The sequence below is a fragment of the Plectropomus leopardus genome, chromosome 9 (assembly GCF_026936395.1).
Source record: "Plectropomus leopardus strain MGB_pleo_1.0 chromosome 9, ASM2693639v1, whole genome shotgun sequence".
Lineage (NCBI taxonomy): Eukaryota > Metazoa > Chordata > Actinopteri > Perciformes > Serranidae > Plectropomus > Plectropomus leopardus.
Window position 1 is genome coordinate 1,841,889 of NC_142184.1, and position 21,033 is coordinate 1,862,921.

At 42.4% G+C, this 21,033-nt stretch overlaps 1 protein-coding gene and 1 long non-coding RNA gene across 3 annotated transcripts in view; one reads left to right on the forward strand and one right to left on the reverse strand.

Annotated features, from left to right (window-relative positions):
- The window catches only part of LOC121946637 (PDZ domain-containing protein 4-like), a 55,050-nt gene that overhangs the window by 7,876 nt on the left and 26,141 nt on the right, over window positions 1–21,033 (reverse strand). Inside the window, exons 3-14 of the mRNA XM_088081593.1 lie at window positions 18,397–18,450; window positions 17,366–17,468; window positions 15,558–15,801; window positions 14,987–15,071; window positions 13,743–13,841; window positions 13,253–13,315; window positions 10,097–10,198; window positions 4,703–5,199; window positions 3,484–3,673; window positions 1,545–1,989; window positions 380–791; window positions 194–264 (exon numbers count right to left, since the gene is read on the reverse strand). Coding sequence (XP_087937719.1) covers window positions 194–264; window positions 380–791; window positions 1,545–1,989; window positions 3,484–3,673; window positions 4,703–5,199; window positions 10,097–10,198; window positions 13,253–13,315; window positions 13,743–13,841; window positions 14,987–15,071; window positions 15,558–15,801; window positions 17,366–17,468; window positions 18,397–18,450 — 2,365 coding nt within the window. The remainder of the gene's footprint in view (window positions 1–193; window positions 265–379; window positions 792–1,544; window positions 1,990–3,483; window positions 3,674–4,702; window positions 5,200–10,096; window positions 10,199–13,252; window positions 13,316–13,742; window positions 13,842–14,986; window positions 15,072–15,557; window positions 15,802–17,365; window positions 17,469–18,396; window positions 18,451–21,033) is intronic.
- LOC148188627 (uncharacterized) overlaps window positions 1–21,033 on the forward strand; it is a 44,967-nt gene that overhangs the window by 4,185 nt on the left and 19,749 nt on the right. The window contains exons 2-5 of one of the 2 annotated variants that reach the window (XR_015777369.1): window positions 11,354–11,441; window positions 12,488–12,550; window positions 17,393–17,479; window positions 20,560–20,681. This is a non-coding gene — a long non-coding RNA (uncharacterized LOC148188627). Of the gene's footprint in view, window positions 1–11,353; window positions 11,442–12,487; window positions 12,551–17,392; window positions 17,480–18,420; window positions 18,919–20,559; window positions 20,682–21,033 lie in introns of those variants that run through there. The other variant, XR_015777370.1, reaches the window with a different exon arrangement.

Sequence of the window (21,033 nt, forward strand, 5' to 3'; positions counted from 1 at the left end):
TGCCAGAAACCTGCTTGCTTATCGCCTTTTTTTATCGCTGCTGATGTTAAGAGGTGTTGAAGAGTTATTAAGAAATAACGTAAGGAGGGAATCCGTGAATGAGGCTCATAATCGTTGTAGTCTGTGTTTGTCACTCAGAAAAGTTACGCTGCTGAACTTTAATGTACTAAAGAACAACTAAACTGTTGTTTACCTGCTCTGGAGCCCCGCCCTCCATCAGCCACGCCCCTTCTCGAAGATGACCCCGCCTCTCTGGTCAGAGACCTGATGACGGCAACAAACCCAGCACAACATCCAGTATGACCAAAAACATATACACATGCAGTTTTAAAGAGTTTAAACCACAACGACGTGTTAAAAGCAGAATCGTGACGGAGACCTGAACTTGGAGGGCGTGGAGGGGGTGGAGCTTGACCCGTTGGCTGCTTCGTACTTCCTGTAAGTGCTCGGGGAGAAAGAGCAGCTGAGGTTGGAGTGGCGCCTTTCTCTGTCGCGGTCGCGACCGTGACGCCGCGGGGTGAGGGGGGAGTTCAGAGGAGGGAGGCGGCTCAGGGGGAGAAGAGGAGGCGGAGACATCAGCCGTCTCCCTCCTTCATCTTCCTCCTCCTGGAGAGGCGGGATCTGCTCGGTGCTGACCAACGGCGTGCTGCGGCAGCTCTCCCCTCCGGTGTTGTAGGCGCTGGTGCTGTCTTTGTCGTCGGATCGCTCTCGCTCCGGGAGCTCGTTGATGGCCGACAACTCGTGGCGATGAGGGTCGTTATCGTCGTTGTCCTCGTTGTCATTATCCATTCCTAAAAAAAGTGAAGTTTTGTTTTTAACTTAAAGGTTAAAAAGTATTTGAAGGGACTAGAAAGGAACAACAATCCTACGGTGGCAAATCAACAAAATTAAACAAACTGGTTTGATTTCTTTCAGAAACATTGGGGGGAAAATGACTATATTTCATGGCAACTTGCTATGAAATATTCCTCAAATTAAAAAAAAAAGTAAAAAGTGACCTTAAAATTCACTAAAGGAAAAATAAAAGAAGGAGAAACATAACATGATCAAATAACTGGGGAAAAATGTGAAGAAAAATACATGAATAATTATATATTTGAAATTAAAATATAGAAAAAAATATTTATATGAATTTGTATACATACATATATATATACCATTATCTTATTTTGGCAGTTTTTTCATGTCATTAATTATTGCTGTTACTTGTCTTTTTTTTCTCTCGCCTTCTTTCCATGTTTTTGAAACAAATCAAGCCAATTTTCTCTGGTTTCAAAGGGTTAAAAAGAAATCATCAGTTTGAGGACACATGCGCAGTATTTGGTGAACGTGCTGTAAATTTCACAGCACAATACATGAAGAAAATGCGTTACAATACATCAAAACATAATGGATATATATACATACATATATATATATATAATATAATATAATATAATTTGTAACCAAGTATGTCCTACAAAACAGAATTTAATCTCTAAACAATGTATCAAATATACTGTAACTTATATATTCAGTTCATTTGTGCGTCAGTTGGGGGTCACCTGCTTCGGGACTTGCTCGCGCCGCTCCGGCCGCCACCGTCTCCTCCTCCATCATCCAGGCTTTCAGACATCTCTCCCGGAGCTGCTGCATCTTTTGCGCTCGCAGAATGTTGCGGCACTTGAACTCCAGGTGGCGTAGCTCCTCCTCGATCAGCGCCATCTCGTGCTCGCTTAAAGTCGCGCTGCAGCTCCCGTCCATCACCGAAGAAGAAGAGGCAGCTTCCTCCTCTCCTCCCGCCTCTGCCTCTTTTCTCTCTTCATGCTCTTTCAGCTCCGCCTCCACGTCGTCACACTCAGTTTTCGCCGCGTCTCTTTGCTGTTTTTCGTGGCGTTTCTCGTACTGGCACTTGATCTCCAGCAGCTCCTGGTATCGCTGGCACTCCTCCTCCGTCAGGCCCGGCATCATCATCGCCAGAGGGGGCTGGTAGTGATGGTGGTGGTAGTGCTGCGGGTCAGAGGTCAGAGGTTAGCAGCCAGAAACCTACATCAGGCCGTGAAAGTCCATCATATCTTAAATTTAAAGATGGCAAATTCGAAACCTCGAAACGTTTCAACACCTTTAAACCATTGTTCTGAAACGTTTCGAAACCTGTTCTGGCATCCACTGGCGGCAGCTGGCATTGCAGTCGTTGCTTAATGTTTGTGTTGAGAGCTCGCAGGTGTGAGTCCGGCTGCCGGCACTGCCATCACCGGCAGCTGCCAAGAAGACGCGGCTTAAACTTGGCAAGCTGCAAGAAACAAGCGAGGCCTCCTCCAGCCGCCCGACTCAGCGTGAATTACTCTCAGAATCAGGCAAAATAAGCCGGCCGACTCTGACGGCCGTCACAGGGAGGGGATGAGAAGGATCTTCAGCCCGACAGCCAGTAAAACGCTTTATCTCTTTTTGTCCAGCAGCACTAAACGCGGTGGGAGCGCCGGTCGGTCGCAGCTGCAGTTGCTATGAGACGACTGACAGCCCGACTGAAGTGCACCGCTCTGGATGACAGCGTAAAGTGGTTTAGTACATCCCCCTGGAAGTCCATCTGAGCCATTCGGGTCATTTCGGTTTAACCCTTTCAAACCTGGACTGACATCAGTTTTGTTGAAACTTTGAAACGTGAGCAAATTCATTATTTTGATTTTATTTAAAAACATGGGAAAAGAGTTGGCACGTACCGTCCCACAAATTGCAAAAAAAAAATTAGTAGAAAAAAAAGGGAAATAGAGAGAATCATTAGAAAATCATTTGATAGAAAGGTTAAGATATGAAGAAAAATACATTCATAATTACTATGATGAAAAAAATATTCAAAATTAATTTCTTGCTAAGTTTTGGCTTTTGCTCATGTCTTCATTTTATGTTTTAGACAGAAATTAAGCCAATTTGCTCAGGTTTCAGAGGATTAAAGAATATTTCAAGCTGTATTTTCCATTATTGTTCTTGACAACAAATCCTATGAAAAGCCCCAAAAATACAGTGAGTTAGTGCTTCTCTCATAACTTTCGGACATCTTAAGCTTTCTGTACCAGTCAGCCCCGAGCCCGCTGGTTCCTTTTGGAGATGTAGTGTGTCGTTTTTATTTTTATGTAGTGTTTTTATCGTACTTTTGAGGAAAAGTCACTTGAGCAGGATGAAATCCTGCATTTGTTGGGGACTATTTTCAGCGGCGGATTAATCCACATTTGTTGCCCCAGTGAGTGTTGTGTTAGCAGGACAGTGTGTGTGCGATTGAGTCAAAATAAACTATGGTGTGTGTTCATGCTGATGAGTGCAGCAGTGTGGCTCATTAATGAGCCTTTAATATGTTTTTTTTATAACACAGATGGAGTCACAAAGAAAGGGGATGTTGTATATCGTGCTATCAATACACACAATACTTCATTTGTTATTGTTAGGTTGGCCCTTTTTATGGGATTTGATGCAGAAATCACCAGACTGATCCTTTTCTCATTCACTCACCTTGTGGTGGTGGTGATGGTGGTGGGGGCTGTACGCTGCTCCTCCCGTTCCTCCTCCGGCGGCCCAGTCCAGGCCGAGGAGGGAGTCGGAGCTGAGCTGGAGGTCTCGCAGGTGGAGGAAAGGAGGGGTGGTGTCTCCTCTGCCGTGCCCGGGGCTGGGGCCGAGTCCTGGGCTGGGTCTAGGACTGGGCCTGGGGACGTGAAACAGGACGGGTTTGTTGTGGTATCCTAAAACTTAGTCTGTTAGATTTAGGATCTATTGAGGATTTAGGATCTTTCCAATAACTGCCGAGTTGTAATTCTCACACATTTGTTGTTAAACATATGAAAAAATAAAAAATATAAAACACATTGTTTTAAATATATTCTAAACAAGGCGGACTGCTGATGCCTCCGTCAGTACGTTTACATGCGCTGTTAAGGCGAGCTTTGGTTTTTAGATCTTTCTGTGCCTTTATTCTGATAGGACAGCGATAGCTTGAAAAGGGGGAGAGAGAGAGGATGACATGCAGCAAAGGGTCGAGGGTGGAATCGAACCCACGTGTGCTGCGGTGAGGACACAGCCTTTGTACATGGGGCGCCCGATCTATCAGCTGAGCTACTTGGTGCACCGAGTCGTGGTTATAGCTTGATTAGACCATTTAATTGTCCCCGTGTAGAAGCAGTGAGGGAGAATGGATTTATTGACAGAAGTATGTCCGACTCCTCCGCAGCAGATGGCCGTACGCCCTCTTTGAGCCGGTTTCTACTGGACTTTCTCCGGTTGACCTAATACATCACGTACTGAACAAGTTAGCCAGCGGCAAACATGTTGCTGTCAGAAACGTAGATAACTTATCGGCGCCGCACATTCGACCTTCGACCTTCGTCTTATTTCGTTTCCTTCCCTTCTTGTTTTGTTTTTCCCGGCCTTTTTCAGTAATGCTGTTTGACTCCTGAGTCAGCGCACGGTGTGGCGACTACGGAGCACGCTCAGAACGCCAAGGCCAAAGTACGATGTCAGTCGAACCAACGTGTTTAAATTCTAGTTTTAGTCGGACTAAAACAATAATTGGACTTTTTCTGGTATCACGTAAACAAACTGAGTGAAACAAATCAATCACCCCGTTTCCTATATAGATATTGAACATTTTGGAAAGTGCGGAGCAAACTTTACCGCCCCTCAGTGATATGACACATTTTGTTACTGCGACCTTTGACCCTTGGGGGCCCGGTCCTACCTGGGGCTGGGTCCCGCTCTGAACTTCCTGGTGCTGCCTGGTGTGTTGGTGGTGTTGGTGTTACAGGCGCTGGTCTGATCACCCAGCAGGTCGTGTTCGGACGACTCCTCGTAGCGGGTGCTGTCGTCGGTCCGGCCCACTCCGCTGTCCAGCTCCTGGCTGTTGGACAGCAGAGGAGCCAGGCTCAGCAGAGGAGGGAGGGGCACGGGTGGGTCTCTGTCCTCCTTCTCTCCTCTCTCTCCGTCCTCCCCGTCCTCATCTTCCTCCTCTACGTCCACATCACCCTCCACACCCTCTCTACCTCCTGCTCCCCCCGCGCAGGCCAGGTCTCCTCCTCCTCCTCCTCCTCCTCCTCCTCCTCCGCCCCGGCAGAGGCGATAATATCCAGAGGGGTGAGTGGAAGTGAGGGAGCAGGAGGAGGCTCGTGGGTTTGGGTGGAAGTCTCCTCCTTCCACAGTCAGGTCCATGTCTTCCTCAGGACCAACAGGGTTTTCATTCTGTAAATAAACAGAGTGTGAAAATGAAAAATAATATAGACCTCAGAGAGTCAGAGGAGGTCGAAACTCCAGCAACACTGTTACGTCTTTTCCACCAAAATTAATGCATGTTTTTCTAAGAAAAATATGTTATCAACTCTGTTTCCATTGCTAGTAAACCAGAGCTGTGTACACGACTCTGCAGCAAAGGGGATATGGCTTTCTGTGTGTGTGTGTATGATTAACACACACACACACACACACACACACACACACACACACACACACACACACACACACCTGAAAATGGGGGCCTAAAAACGCCCCCAAAAGGGCAAAACCAGAACTTTTGAAACCAGGTTCCAGAGTGTAGTTTTTTTGAAACACCATCTCTTCTGTAGCTGCGTATACTGGCAATGCTGCCAGAACGGTGACATCATGTTGACATTTCCGCCTCATGATGCGCATGCGCATTACGTTTTGGACAAATAGCCATGCATGAGTAGGAGGACAACAATAACGAAAGTGGACCGCTGAGCTGTGTTTGTGCTGCGGACGCTGTGGAGTTTAGTGATGCTCCTCCAGCAAAGTGAGGATCTGTTGCTCCTCCACTGTGATCAGCGTGTGCTGTTTGGTCATTACAGAGTTACACCGCCAGCTGCTGGCCTGGCATGCATACTGCAGCATTTTTGTCCACAAGGATCTTTTTTGCTATGTCATCATATGAACGTGGATGTTTTTTTAAACGCGAAGGAAAGACTTTTTCATTTTTAGTCGGGTCGCTCTTGTCTGAACACGGCCAAAGTTTGACCATATCTCCTGTAAAATGCTATGAAACTTTCCGATGTATCTGTGGTTTGCAGAAACGTACATTCCAACATGTTTTTTCCTGCGATTGGGTTGGAGATGAAGACGAATCATTGTTTCAGATCTCATTCCAGGATTTATCAACAATAAGAAAAATGTCACTCAGAATTTGTGTTGGAGGTTTGCTCGTAGGTGTGTCAGTTGTTCTTCAGAGGGCAACTAGTACAAATGTGTGTGTGTGTGTGTGTGTGTGTGTGTGTGTGTGTGTGCGCGTGTGTGTGTTTGAGTGACCTTGACGGAAGAAACTGGGTCACAGGATAAATATGTCCTCCTCTCTTCATCAATCATCCCTCCATCCCCTCATCACTTCACCTGTCTCTGATATACGTCTCCCGCTCCGTCTTTTCTCAGCGGGCTTCACTGCAGCTTGATTTAAAATACAGTTTCTGTTTGCCTCCATAAATATTCCACCATCTACTAAAAATCACTAAATAATTATAAATAAAATAGTACAAGTAAAAATGATAGATTTTTGCATTTTACTGCCGGACTGTGCTTTGATTTAACAGTGCATAACCATCTATATTTTAAACACTGAGAAATCGATGTTAGCGGTTTAAAAAACACAACTCAAGGATGAATTATTAGCTTTTTTTCAGTGCTTTCAGCTTCGTATCACAGCCTTGAAGAAAAGACTAATGTAGCAAGCTGATGTTAAACTACATTTCCAAAATGAAAAATGAACATTTCCAGGGCGGACTGTAAGCCGTTGGCTATTTTGGGAAAGACATGCAGAAAGCCCCATCAACTCTGCAGGAGAGGAGTTCCCCTTTTTAGTTGTTGTTTTGCAGCTTTTTGTAGTCGTTACGCATCTCTCTGGTTTTTGCATCATTTTAAATCTCTTTGCAGCTATTCTGCATCTCTTTGTCGTCACTGTGTGCATTTTTTGTGGTTGTATTACCGATTTTATAACAGTTGTGAGTCTCTTGTGTCTCTTCGCAGCTGTTTTATTTCTCTAATCAGTCATTTTGCATCTCTTTGTTTGTTTAGCTCTTTTTGTAGTAGTTTTGAGTCTCTTTGTGTCTCTTTGCAGTGATTTTTCATCTTATGATAATTTTGTGTCTCTTTGTTATTTTTTGTCTCTTGATAGTTGTTTTATGATTCTTTGTTGTCATTTTGAGCCTCATCCTGATCCATACGTGTTAATTTGAGTGAAATTTTGCAAGTAAAACCTGGAGGGGCCCCAAACACTCTGGGTCCATGGGCCTGGGCCTGAACTGTGGGGACCACAGAAGAGAGTCTGACAGTGTAGAGTTTGTCCTGAGGGTGGTGCTAGAGAGGCTTTTTGAAGCTTTATTAAAATCTAAAGGGCTTATCAGTTAATTTTCTGACAGGCTCAGTCTGGGTTTAGACACACAGCTGTGTGGACCTGCATCACCATAGTTTGCTTCATTGCTGAAAAAGGCAACAATACACACTCTCTCCCTCTTTCATCGTAGCTGCTCCCCCGTCACTCCCCAGTTTGTTATTTGCTTAGTCAATAAAACATCCATCATCTGCTGTTTACGCATTACAGATAGACCTGACGGGCTGACGTGTCAGAGTCGTCTAAATACTGACTGAGTGAGTGACGGCTCATTCGTTTGGTTGACGTGTGAGTGCACACACATGCACACACGTGCACACACATGCACACACATGCACATGGTGCACAATCATCAGTGAATATGTGTGTATTTTAAGTGACGTGTAAAAATATGCCGTCCTGCAGTTCCTCCTCTGTCAGCAGATGTGGACACACACACTCTGGGACCTGCTGTCATACGAGGAACATTTATCATGGCTGTGCGTGCGTGTGTGTGTGTGTGTGTGTGTGTGTGTGTGTGTGTGTGTGTGTGTGTGTGTGTGTGTGTGTGTGTGTGTGTGTGTGTGTGTGTGTGTGTGTGTGTGTGTGTGTGTGTGTTATAACACAGAGTAGACAAAGTGTTGAGGTTTATGTTGTGAAGAATAAAGTCTGACTGTGAATGCAGACTGAAGCCGGATGTGTTAGTCTCCAATTGTGAATCATACAGAGAAGTGATTTGCTTTTGATTGAGATATTTAGAATTTTAAACAAGCTGAGTGTGAATATTTTATTTCTGTTAGTTTGGTTAATTTACTGGATGTTCGTCAGACAGGCCTGTTTTGAAGAGGATGGAGGCTGCTGCTGTGCAGAAGTAGCGAGTTTACTGCTACATCATGTTGTGCAGTATTCATCAGACTGTCATGAATCCCATCAACAGTTTTGCCATTTGGGTCCACACCATTACCCGGCCGGCGTGTTCCTGCGGTGCTCCAAGTAAGTGCAGTCTGCACACAGTTATTGCAGCCGGCAGACACGGGATCCACGGCTACATTGCAGTGAGCATTTACATCACCAAGGCAACATGACCCATACAAACACAAACAAGACAGGTTGATGAAACAGAGAACTGATGAATGCCATTCAGGTTTACGCAAAATCCCGTTGTGGACATTAACGTCCACGCAGACAACAATTTGTCATCTTGGAAAGCTGCCACGGCTTTTGCCCTGCAGGCCGACGTTTGTTTTGTCAGCAGTTACGTGGTTAATGCCGCTGGCTGACAAATTACACTCCAATCAAACAGCTCTCCTGGCCCTCGCCCTCATGTGTCAAGCTGTGCACACTGAATTGAAGCAGAGCCTCAAAGCTCTCCTGTCGTTTCGTAACACTTTCCCACCAAAATCAATGCATGCACATGGCTTTTTCAAACACGGGCAAACCTGCTAAATATATAGTAAGTTTTTAATTCCTGAGTAAAATGATTAATAGCACTGAAGTTTTACACAAGTTGAGGTCAGAGTCCTGCAGTCAGGAGAGGTTGGCCTATTATCAGCACAATGTGCTTCAATTTACCTGAAGTTTGTTTAAGATGGAGCTTTTCATTTTTATATAATGCTGGAAAGTTGAATAAATGATAATAAATCATATGTTTATTACACTCCAACACACCATGGTCACATGACACTGTGTCAGTGAACTATGAGGGCAAAAAACAAACCACAAAAAAAGAAGCAAAAAGCAAATTATTCATTTATTGTAATCAAAGTAAAATGTTCAGTTAACGGTGATATTGATTTTAGGTATGAGGCTCGGACCTTTGCTAGGAGGAAATTTTAGTAACTGGACCTCTTTGAGTTTTAGTAGAATAGGTCCTCCAGCTGGTGATGCTGTTCTACAGTATATTTGTCATGTTCAAATGTCAAAATTAACCTTATGATATCTTCATATCTCATATCTCATTTGAGGAGTCAAAGGAACCTTTAAGCTCGACAGAAATAGTGATTTGATGTATATCGTGATATATATCGATATTGACTGATATGAAAAAAACAATCTTGATAAGACTTTATTTCATATTGCCCAGCATTAATTTGAAGCAGGGAATGAAATTTTTTGCCAAAGTTTTTTGTTTAAGTGTTAGTCTCAGACAGATGAATAGATTAACACCAAAAGGTCAGACGGAGGCGAACTCATAACGTCCCGGACTGCAACCACGCCGTGAACCCAACTGTGGCCTTTTTAAGTCTTTCCTCTCCTGTCGGCCACACACGGCTGCGACTGCAGCAGGGACGCGAGGAGAAAGTGGGTTAGTAAAGTAGGCTGCAGGCGAGCTGAGTGATGAAACAGGAGAGACACTGTAAGACCTTTAGTTATGGATGTAGGGACTATTTCTGAACATGAGCACAGAAAAGGATTGGGGCAGTTTGAACCAGTAGTGAAGTAATTGGTAGATTTATCGGCCGTTTAGATAATCTCTTGAACAAATGTTAGCTGGTTTCCACACCAAAGCCACAAGTTAACCTTTAACTAAGGATTTACAGCTTAATTAGGTTCATATAGTTGTGAATTAAATATCTTTTGCTTTAACACTGCTCTTTCAGTATTTTAAAACATGTCAATTACCAACAATAATGAAAAGGACAATGTTGAGCTTGTGGAGGTATTAGAGGAGGAAAACATGCAGCTTTGGTTTCTCTGGTTTCCTGCAGTCTGCACACGCTGGGGATTGATTTAAGATGGTGATGTAAATGTGTCGTGTCTCGTCACCTCTATATCTGGCCTGGCCAGCAGCAGTGAGAAGTTGATGCTGTCCTCTCGGGTCAAGATGGCCACTGCTTCCTCTCTGTTCTGAATATCCACTCCGTTAATCTGGAGGGAACAAGAGGAGGTGAAGAGATCAGTTACGTTATATTCGGGAGCAAAACTCAGATCATACATGTGGAAGTGGAGAACTAGAAGTTTTTATCCAATACAAGTGTGACCGTAACCATCTGCTCGTTCTCATTCTGAGCTTGTAAAACAGCTGCCTGGTCGATGGTTTGATCTACTGTTGAACAATGTCAGTTCATAACATGGCTGGACTGAACCTTTGGCGGTGGTACGATGCCCTGCTGGATGGCATCGGTTTGGCAGTAATGACATGAAATAAGGTGCTGGAAAGCGCCTGTTTGGCGGGTGAGACGGGGGATGGATGGGTCCACCAAACACTGGACCTTCACCCAGGAGAGTGCTTCCCCTATAAATGTTGAGCCAAACCATGATGGGTTTTTCCTAAACCCAACAATGTCCTAACCGTACCACATAGTTTGGTTGCCTAAATCTAACCACCCACTTTTGGTGCCTTAATCTAACCTCGTGCTTTTGTTGCCTGAATTGAGTCTCGGCTTTTGTTTCTTAAATCTAACCACCTGCATGTGTTACCTAAACCTAACAGTGTGCCTTTAATGCCTAAATCCAACCACGTGCTTTCTTTGCCTAAACCTAACACAATTCTTTTGTTGCCTAAATCTATCACTCGCTTGTTTTGCCCAAACCTTACCACGTGCTTTTGTTACCTAAATCCAGTCACATGTTTTTCTTGCCTCAAGCTATCCACCTGCTTGGGTTACCTAAACCCAATCATGTACTTTAATTGCACAGGAAAAACAAAAATGTTTTATTACTACATTGTAAGTTTATTTTGAAAAGGTCTGATTCTTGTTAAAACGGAGTTGTGTTGTGAAAAAAAACAAACACAACAAAAACAAAACAAAACAATGCGTTTGACAGGCATAATTTGACACGCCGCCCCAAAATGTCAACAGCAGACTGCGGAGGACACCTATCATGTCATATGTAGGTTTGAATTTCAGAGGCCAAGGTTTGAGATGAGAACATGTTGGAACCACAGTATGTTTCCTGTTTTACCCAAATATTGACCTGTCATACATGTTCTAGAACATGTGTGAATCATGTCTCAGGTGTATATGATGTGTTTTTGGTTGCGCTGTATAATGATGACAGGTATGTTCCCCAAACTTGCAGGGAGACACCACAGCTGTCCAGAGGTCCTTCATCTCCGTGGTGATTGCTGTCATGGGAACCGGTGCTGACATCATTCACCCACTGCCAGGTAACCATGGCGATGCCAGGAGCTGCTGGTCTATTCTTGTCACATTTGTCAAATTTGTCTTTTTTTCCCTGAAACTGTTTTTGTGAGGTCGTCAGGCGGCGGGTCAGAGGATAATGAGCAAAGAAATGTCAGGAAGATTTATTCACACTCGTTTTTCATCGTCAAACTCTCAGAAAGAGCAGTCAACATGTGTGGGCTTGCAGCTCCAGAGCAGAATTTTTTATCTAATCGTACGTGAAAAAGGTCAAACTCCTAAAAAACTTTCAATGACAGCCCCTCGTAATACAAACATGTAATACAAACACACTTCTTCACGTCTGTCAAATAATTAACTTAAGGTAATTATAAAGTTCTATCTCTAATTAATATGTTGGAAATGAAAAATGTTGATCACTAGCAGTTACACAGGTTATAATGATGTTAAATAAAAGTCTATGCGGACACACTTGTACAGTATTACTCATATTGTAGAGATGCAGTGATGCAGTACTTTTGGGGCCAGATTTTAATGGGGGCCGTCCTTATTGTAATATGTTAATGAAACCATCCGAAACTTGTTTATTGTAAATATTAGTTTAAGCACACTTAATGTAAATAAGCATGATTAAAGAGAGATATTTAGCAGCAACACCACAGTGTTTTTATTAAAACTACAGTAAATAAAAATTACCCCCCTTACTCTATGAATGATTTTTTAAATGTATTAATTTTTTAATTGACTTTTATTTTTTACCACAGAATGCTGGCGGTATAACCGCCCTGAGAGGGAAGATGAATTTTCATGACATGAAAATTTGAAGTACTTTCTTTCTTTCTTTCTTTTTTGGTCATGGGGAGTGTCACACACAGTTTAGGATGCGTGGTGCGTTGACAGAGACAAAACAAAACTTTGACGGGATGGACATCGGTTGGATCACTGCTGTGTGAAAAGAGTTTAATTTTATAGAATAATGTTGAAAGCTCTCGTGGTTTCTGTTGTCTGACGATCAGAGCTGGTGACAATGTTGTCTCCCCCTCCGTCTCTGTCTCTCTCCGTCTATTTTTAGGACAGCAGTAACCAGGCTGCTGACAGCTCTCTCTGATTGGTCAAGACCGTCCCGGGGCTCCAGGTATGAATTTACATAGTTTGATTTGAAACTATTTCTAACCCTCACAGAGCCGGTTCATTTATTGGAGGACGAGTTTGTGTGTTCAGTCTGCAGAAAATGAACCTAAATTTACCCTGAAGGTCAACAGTCAGTATTCATGAATACAGACAGTTTTTATTTTTATTTTTTTGCTGTCGTTGCACCGTTCAGTGACTTAAAGGTCCAGTGTGTGTATCTATATACAGTAATGTAACCTCGGGTCAGTAACTAACAAATAACACTGAAAAGAGCCAAAAAGGAAAATTAACAAACAAAAAATTAGATAGTCACAAATTTTTGAGAATAAAATAATGTAAGGTAAGTCATTCCCTCATTTGCTCGAAGGGTTAAATACTTGTGAAAGGCATCTGAATGCTGCACAACAAAACTTATGTTGATCCGGGTTTCAAATGGGTAAACGAAAAAGAAACTGCGTTACCTTAAAGTCAGAGGTGTTTTACTGCCTTTACTGTAATCCAGGTACAAACCTTAAATCAGGAAATTTTATGGATTTACGATTTTAAAAAAAAAGTTCATTGCTACCAGGCAAAAAAAAAAGTCTGGGTTTCCCTGCTTAGGCTGCTGCCCGCGCAACCCGACCCCGGATAAGCGGAAGAAAATGGATGGATGGATGAAAAAAAAAAAAGAAAAACGAGAGCAGAGTGTGAATACGCGTTTGCGTACCTGAAGTATGCGGTCCCCTTCTCTGATGCGTCCATTCTTGGCTGCTATGCTGTTTGGATTCACCTGAAGTTAAAAAAAAAAGAGAGAAGACGATAAAACGCCGGAGGAACAGACGGATAAATTCATGACCTCATGAATGAAGAACAGTAATGACAGAATGAACCCATGAAGGAGGAAACTGATGACGAGTGAATGGAAAAGGAGCCAATAATTGGTTACATGAATAATTTAAAGGGTGAGATTATGAAGAACGTGATTAATGGAGAGATGTTTTTAATAAATGAATGGGTGAGAGAATATATGTATGAAAGGCTGAAGAGAAACGAGCGATTATAAATGATGACAGAAACGGCTGCAGTAACACCCTCAGGAGCTGCATTAATGCATCAGATGTTCATGTACAGAAAAATGAGTGCGGTTAAATGAATGAGTGAATGAACTGCAGAGAAGGTAGAGCAGAATTAAAAGACGAAGCGTAGACGAGTGTCACCTCTCCGACGTAAATCCCAAGATCCTCCTCGTCGTCCGTCCTGTAGCAGACCGTCAGACCGAGCTTCTCCTGCTGACTGGATTTGTACAGCTCCACCTCCTGAAGGGACAGCAGGAGAAAGGTGGACTGATGGTCTGAACCGGTTTATGAAGGACAGTGCTGGTCTTTAGGGGGTCTGTAACACCCGCAAACCTAATAACAGCCGTCAACGTAAAAAAGCACAAACGTGAAACAAAACTGCAGCTTTCGATGTAATAATCCCACAAACATAAAACATTTCCTACAAACGTAACAGCGGTTTCCTGCTGCAAACGTAATACGAAATTTCCTGCAAATGTCCACAAAAGACATCTGTATGACGCACAGCAAGGACATCTATGTGTTGTCCAGAAAAGACATCTATGCTGTATGTTGTACAGATGTCTTTTCTGGACGTAGTATAGATGTCTTCTGGACGTAGTATAGAGGCATTATGACAAAAACCTGACATTTAAGAAGATTAAAATCCTAAAAATTACTCAGTAGTTGATATTTCTGATTAGGACTGATGCTGGTCAAAAAAAGCAGAAAATAATAAATGTACCACAGACCATCAGTGATCAGCTGGACTACAAAAAAACATCGTAGCAGCAGCTATTATATCTGAATTTGGCTGCAGGGCATCGACAGAACAAAGTTAGTGATCCAGGGAGGAAATGAAGGATGAAACCCAAGAAAAAAAAGAAAGGAGGATATTAGGAAGTAATTTAGGGGCATATAATGATGTTGGATAATACTAACATGAATGAGGGAGGAGACAGAGAGGAGAGGAGCGTGTGCACATGAAACAGGACACGCAGAGGGAGGACAGGGAGTCTCTTTGGTATACGAGCCGGAAAGAACACGAATGTTTCCACTTTACCGACTTCTTTAATGACCAAACTGGCGTTTGTCTCCAGCAGCAGAGAGCCAACGGAGCAGAAACAGAAAGAGCGCCGTTCAGCTGAACACGGGGCTCCTTTAGACGTCTGCGAACTGAACCGAGAGCCTCTTTGTGAAGGTTAAGTCCAGTCTGGACGTCGCTCATATGGATTTTCTCCTCCAAACACGACGGCTTGTAGAAGTCCGTTTGTTTCAGTGACGTTTCTGAAGATTGTGGGCGCTTTTGCAGCAGAATTTTTCCCCTAATCCCCAGTCCTTTTCTCACGCTGCAGCTCTCATTTCATCGATTCTTTGCTCAGTTTTTGTGCAAACAGAGTTCTCACCTCATACTCCAGGTCGTCCTGCCTGTCCACCTCATGGTTGGAGACGTCAAAGTAGTCATCGGGGTCGTTGTACTCGAACACACAGCTGGAGGGAGAGAAGCAACGAGGCATCAAACTGTAAAACTTCAGTTAAAAACCCCGGAGATTTTTTGTTTAATTCATTAGACGACCTCGACAGGCGTCTATATGAGACGGACTTTTATTTCCTTTTACACAAAACTATTGCTTGAAAGTACAACCAAATTATTTATTTAAGCTTTTGAAACCTGCGAATTGGCTTTTTTATTTCCAAAAACACAAGAAGAAGGTAATGAGCAACAAAAGAAGAAATGACCCAAGAACAAGGAAATTACCTGAAAATTTCACCCCTAAAAAAACTTTAAGAAGAACTTGTATAAAAATGAACTGGTGCATAAAAATGAATCGAGATCGGCCTTTATTTGTTGAAACGTGTCCCCACGCTGGTCTTTTAATCGGGGCTGGGCTTTGATTTTAGGTTTTATGGTCTCTGACGTCATTGACTGATGTCATTATTCTTGACTTCCAAAAAAGACGACAGGTCAGGACTTACAACTCGTTGATCCCGTACGGTCCCACGAGGTGAGGGAGGGGAGGGGAGGGGGGAGGCGGTGGAGGGGAGGAGGAGCCGCCTCCCCGGCCGTGGTGGTGGTGACCTCGGTTCCTCCCCACCGGCACGATGTTCTGGAAGCTGATGTCCGTCTGCGTGCCGTTGTCGACGCAGTCGGGGATGGCCACCATGGCAACGGAGTAGATGGAGCTGCTCCCGGTCCCGTTCCCGCTGCACACTAACGTACCTGAGGAGGAGTATCGAAACTCAGTAATAAAAATAGACACTGACTGTTTCAAATAGTCGGCTGTATTAAAGCCACAGACTGCAGACAAACCTGAATAAAGAATTATAGGATGTTATTAATAGTTAAATTCTGCCATTTTTCTATTATTCCATTATGATCTTGCAAATTTAAGATTTGGCTGCGTTACACTTCAGTCCGACAAATATTGGATCAGTTTATCTCAGCTCAACTAAAGCCAGAATGATTAATGGATTTGAATATTCATCGATTGTTTTGGTCCAATCTACGTCTGACTCTGAGTGCTGTGGATAAAAAAAAATAATATCATATCAGTGATATGATAAGTCGGTAAATAAATTGCTGTACATGGGCCCATTTAACGGTTAACGATTAACCCTTTCATGAGCCCCACCATCGCTCTGCTCCTTGACCTTGAGGTGGGGTCATCGGCACCCTTTGACCCCCCTAACAGCGGGCCTGGAAGCCTCGGCCTCCTGGCTATGGATCTGTGTGTAAACGCTCTCCGAGCGGACGGATGTAAAGTCCATTAATCACTATCATCATTATCAATATAGTATTAAACTGAGCACCGGGGCTCCGTTCTGTTAATACATAGGTATTATTAACCCTGTAGTGTCAAAATGGAAGCAAAGTTTCACAGTATTACATTTATAAAATGCAGTGTCCAAACTTAAATAATAATATTAGCAAAAGAATGTCCCAAATGACTTCGCTCCACATCTAAAAATTAACATTTTGGTGTGCACTAACTTTGTGAGACATTTCACACTTTTCTCAGAAAAGTGCACAATTGTTGTTCCGCACGATAAATCCGTCTTTGTGCTTAAAGATAAATGAGTTCAAAGACATGTTTTCACAGCTGAAGGTGCTCACAGGTAGATTTGAGAGGCGCGATGAATCATTTAAACCGCACTCGTACGTTCATCATGTTGCAGTCAGCTGTGCACGTGAAAAACGACAGAAATAGTCTGAAGAATCTTCATGTAGTGCATGTTGCATGTGTATTTTTTTTTATCTTGCTTAAAAATAAGAAGGAGAAAACCTACAAGGCAGGAGAGGATGCAGACGGCATGTGACTGATATTGAAACAGATAAGTGGAAACGATAAAACTCTGCTGTTACATCAGAAAAGAAGGTAAAAGTCAAGTGATAACACAAAAATGTTTGATATTTGAAAAGATGAGAGGAAAACGAGGAGGGTAAACGTCAGGGGACGAGAGGGAAAAGGATGAAAGTGATAAAAAAAAAGTGAGGAGGAGGAGGAAGGCCAGCTGAAGCGAGATGGGACGAAGAGAGAGATCGGACGAAAATATTAGATGAGTTGTAATGAGGCGAGAACGTGGGAAAGACGAGAAAGACGGAGGATAAAGGGAGGCCGGCGTTAGAAGTAATGAAGAGAGATGATTTTAAAAGATGAGATGAATAAAGAGGATTCCCGTCTGACGGCAGCTCAAACTTCAAAGAGCAAAAAACAAAAGAAAGAAGGTAAAAGCACCGAGTGAATGATAAAACACGAGCTCATGCAGGCGTCTGACGTTTGTACCTTTTCTCCTGTGACTCTTACGGACAGGCCCAGGCTGCTGCAAAGGCTCCTGGGAGCTCTGCGGTCTGTCCAGCGGCAGCTGAGAGGGCCTGCGACCTCTGACCTGAAGACACGGTGAGTTTCACAGTACGTTATTTATAAAGCAGAATTTATACACAGGCCATAAATAACTGAAGAATATATACATTTACAGATTTGAATTAGAATCAGCAATGCCTAAATTTAGGCAGCAAAAATCGGTCACAGTGGGATTTTGTTTTCTCCCAGTTATTGTCACTTGGGAACCTTAGCAGTTTGCCTTAATTTCTGACAAATATGGAAATGAACAATTTAGGAGGAAAATACCCCAAAATTAGGAAAAATAATGTAAAACTAAAATTAGTAGAAACCTCCCCAAAACTAAACAAAATAAATTAAATAAAGAAAAAAGTTCAAACACAAAAAATCAAACAAGGAAATGACCTGAAACCAATTTAAAAAGGGGAAAAATGTTGAGAAAATGTTGAGAAAACTATATTTATAGATGTTTTTTTATTTAAAATATATGGTACATATATATATTCTTTAATTAACCTTTTTTAGGACATTTTGTTTTTCTTACATTTCCATTTTCTTTTGGCTTACTTCATGTTTTTGGAAGAAATCAAGCCGGTTTGCTGGTTTCAAGGGAAGAATTCCTGTTACTGAGGTTTAAACGTGAGCTGAGGTTTGTTACACGTCAGCTAACTGAGAGCGTCATGAAACTAAGCACAGACAGCTTTTAATGCAGGTTTGAATATATGTCTCAAAAAGAGGTTAATCAGCTCTCCCTCACATATATCAGAGATTAAAAGCTGCACAGGTGACAGTCTGAGGGGAAATATTCTCGATCTATCATCAGCTTTATGGGAGAGGAAGCTTATTAAAGATGAGTGATGGGAGGCGGAGGGAGGGACGCGGGACATGAGAGGCAGCCAAGAAGAACACAAGTCCGTCACGGAGGAGCATCATTGTGAGCTGATGGATGGAAACATGCGAGAGCGTCTTTCTACCTTTATGTTTCCGTGTCTGTCCAGCGGCCGCAGGGAGTCACTCCAGCCTTTTTGCTAATGAGAGAGAGGGAGACAGAGACAGATGGTGTGAGGAGACGGAGAGCAGAGACAGATCGCCCAGAGGAGTGCGACATCAAGAAGAGAGAAAAAAAAGACATAAAACGCAAAAAAAACAAGAAGGAGGGAGAGACGTGGACATTGGAGACAATTTGTCTTTGCTGGCTGTTTGCCTGCAAAATGATCCACCCTTAATATCAGTGTATGGTTGCCTTTATCATACATTTCACATCATTTCTGATATTGATTGGTGTCTTGGTTGTAATTTCATATATTAACCCTTTAAAACTTGGATTGATTTCAGTTTTCTTGTGCTGTGTTCAGAAGTCTTTCATAGGTATTTAAACCTTTTAACCCGGAGTGACTCGGCAAGAAATATTCCATAATTTGCAAGAAATTGATAATTTAGAGAAGTGTTTTTTTTAAAAGCTAGGGAAACATTTCTAAAACTCAAATACATTAATAAATATCCCACATTTCTATATTATATATAAACATTTTTGACAATTACTATACATTTTAGCATCTTTTTCCAGATCATCTCATTAAAAAAAAATCCCATTCGTTCTTGTTTTTTTTTTTTTTTTTGTTAATTTTCTGGTCATTTTTTTGTACTTGTTATTAATTTCTTGCAAATCTTTGGGTCATTTCTTTTTAAGTTTCTCATTGCCTTCTTCACATGTTTTTCAAAGAAATCAAGGTTAGGGTTTCAAAGGGTTAATTTATATCCCTGCCAAGACCTTGTTTCATTGCTGTGTTTGTTTTAATTTTATTGACAAAAGATTAAATAATTTAAAAAAAACAACACACTGTACAAAAAAACAGCTTTTCTTAAAGTTATCTCAGCAGGGAATGAAGCTATGTCTGCAAAAATCAAAGTTGTTTGTGTCGCTATCTTAGCAGCAGATGCACATTTCTGAAAAACAGTTGCATTTCCTGAGACTACCTCAGCAGGACGCAGCGCTTTTCATAGCACTATCCTGCCAGGATTCATGACGATATTAAAATGAAAAAACAACCACTTTTTGTGGACAATGTCTCGGTGTCTGAAAACACAGCACTGTCTCTGTAAAAAAAACACTTTTTGGGGTGCTATTTGGACAGGAAAATCTGCAATATTTAAGCTGCAAACAACCACTGCAATCTGCAGAAAATTCAGTGATGTCTTTCTGAGAAAAAAACCCTCTCAGGAATGGAGCCATTTCTTAATAAAAATAAAAAACATATCTTGGCAGCAAACACAACAAAGTCTTCACAAAAAAACATTTCGTTTTTGTGGTTAGCACGAGATGACCTTTCTTTGACCTATAATCTTTCTTTCTTTTGTTCTTTCTTCTTTCTCTCTTTTTAAAACTTTTTCTGTACTTTTTTTTACTGATTTCTCGCAAGTTTTTGGGTAATTTATTATTTTATTGCACTTTGCCTCCTTCCCATGTTTTTGAAAGAATTTAAGCCAATTTGATCTCGTTTCAAAGGTTAGAGGACTATTTCATGTCAGTCTGAATGTTTAGATATTTCCTCTTTTTTTTTTAGTTTAACTGAAAATATGGGAACACCTTTTTCATGAGTCCTCATATAAAGTTATTTTTTTCATGCATGAGTTGCCTTTACCCTGAGGAGGAGGTAGTTTCAGCTCCAATACTGCTTTTAAAATCATAGCATCAGAATTTTAATTTGATTCTCCACTCAGTGAGACTTCAGCTTCGCTGCCATGTTACCAAGTGGCGAGCACACAAGGGACACGTCAAATGAAACGTACGTAATGTTTGGCTCAAGGGCACACACTGCAGGCAGAACAGATGCTAATTTACAGAGCAGTCTCTAACCCGGGTTCACTCCCACCTCAATCAGCGGCTCATAACTCGCTCACACACACAACAAGCCGCCAGCCACGAACATTAGCATAAGTAATATAGCTGTGAGCACAAGCGAGCGTGTGCAGGCGTCACTCAGGGGCAAAATGAAAAGAAACACCTGCAAATGAACATGGAGGTAATTATATATGAGTCCTCGCTCTCTGTGTGTGTGTGTGTGTGTGTGTGTGTGCAAGAGAGAAATGTACTAATAATGAAAACACTGTGAGCGTCTTTATTATTTGATTTTCAGGCATGCAGGAATCTTCACATGTGAAGTTCACGTCCGGAGACACACACACACACATCAAATTGATGCCAGAAGACACACATGCAGAACGCCTCTGAGTGCACATGCCAACCTGCTACTTCCAGGTAAGACACACACACACACACACACACACACACACACACACCAGCTCATGAATACTTGCATGGTTGCACACAGACACAGAGCTCTGTCTAACACAGCTCTCCTCCTCCCTGCCTTTGTTTCAGAGCTGATTGTTATGCATTACATGGTCTCTGCAGGTTGTCTGTGTGTGTGCGCGTGTGCGCACATGCACGTGTGTGTGTGTAAGAGTGTGTGTGTGTGAGTGCGTGCATGTCAGTGAACATAAGGCCTGAGCCAGTCAATACCCACTCAATAACCACAATCATCTATCAGGCCTGTTGTGGTCTGGTCACTGATTGTGTTTCATCTGCCATTAAAAAGGTCGGCCTAGAA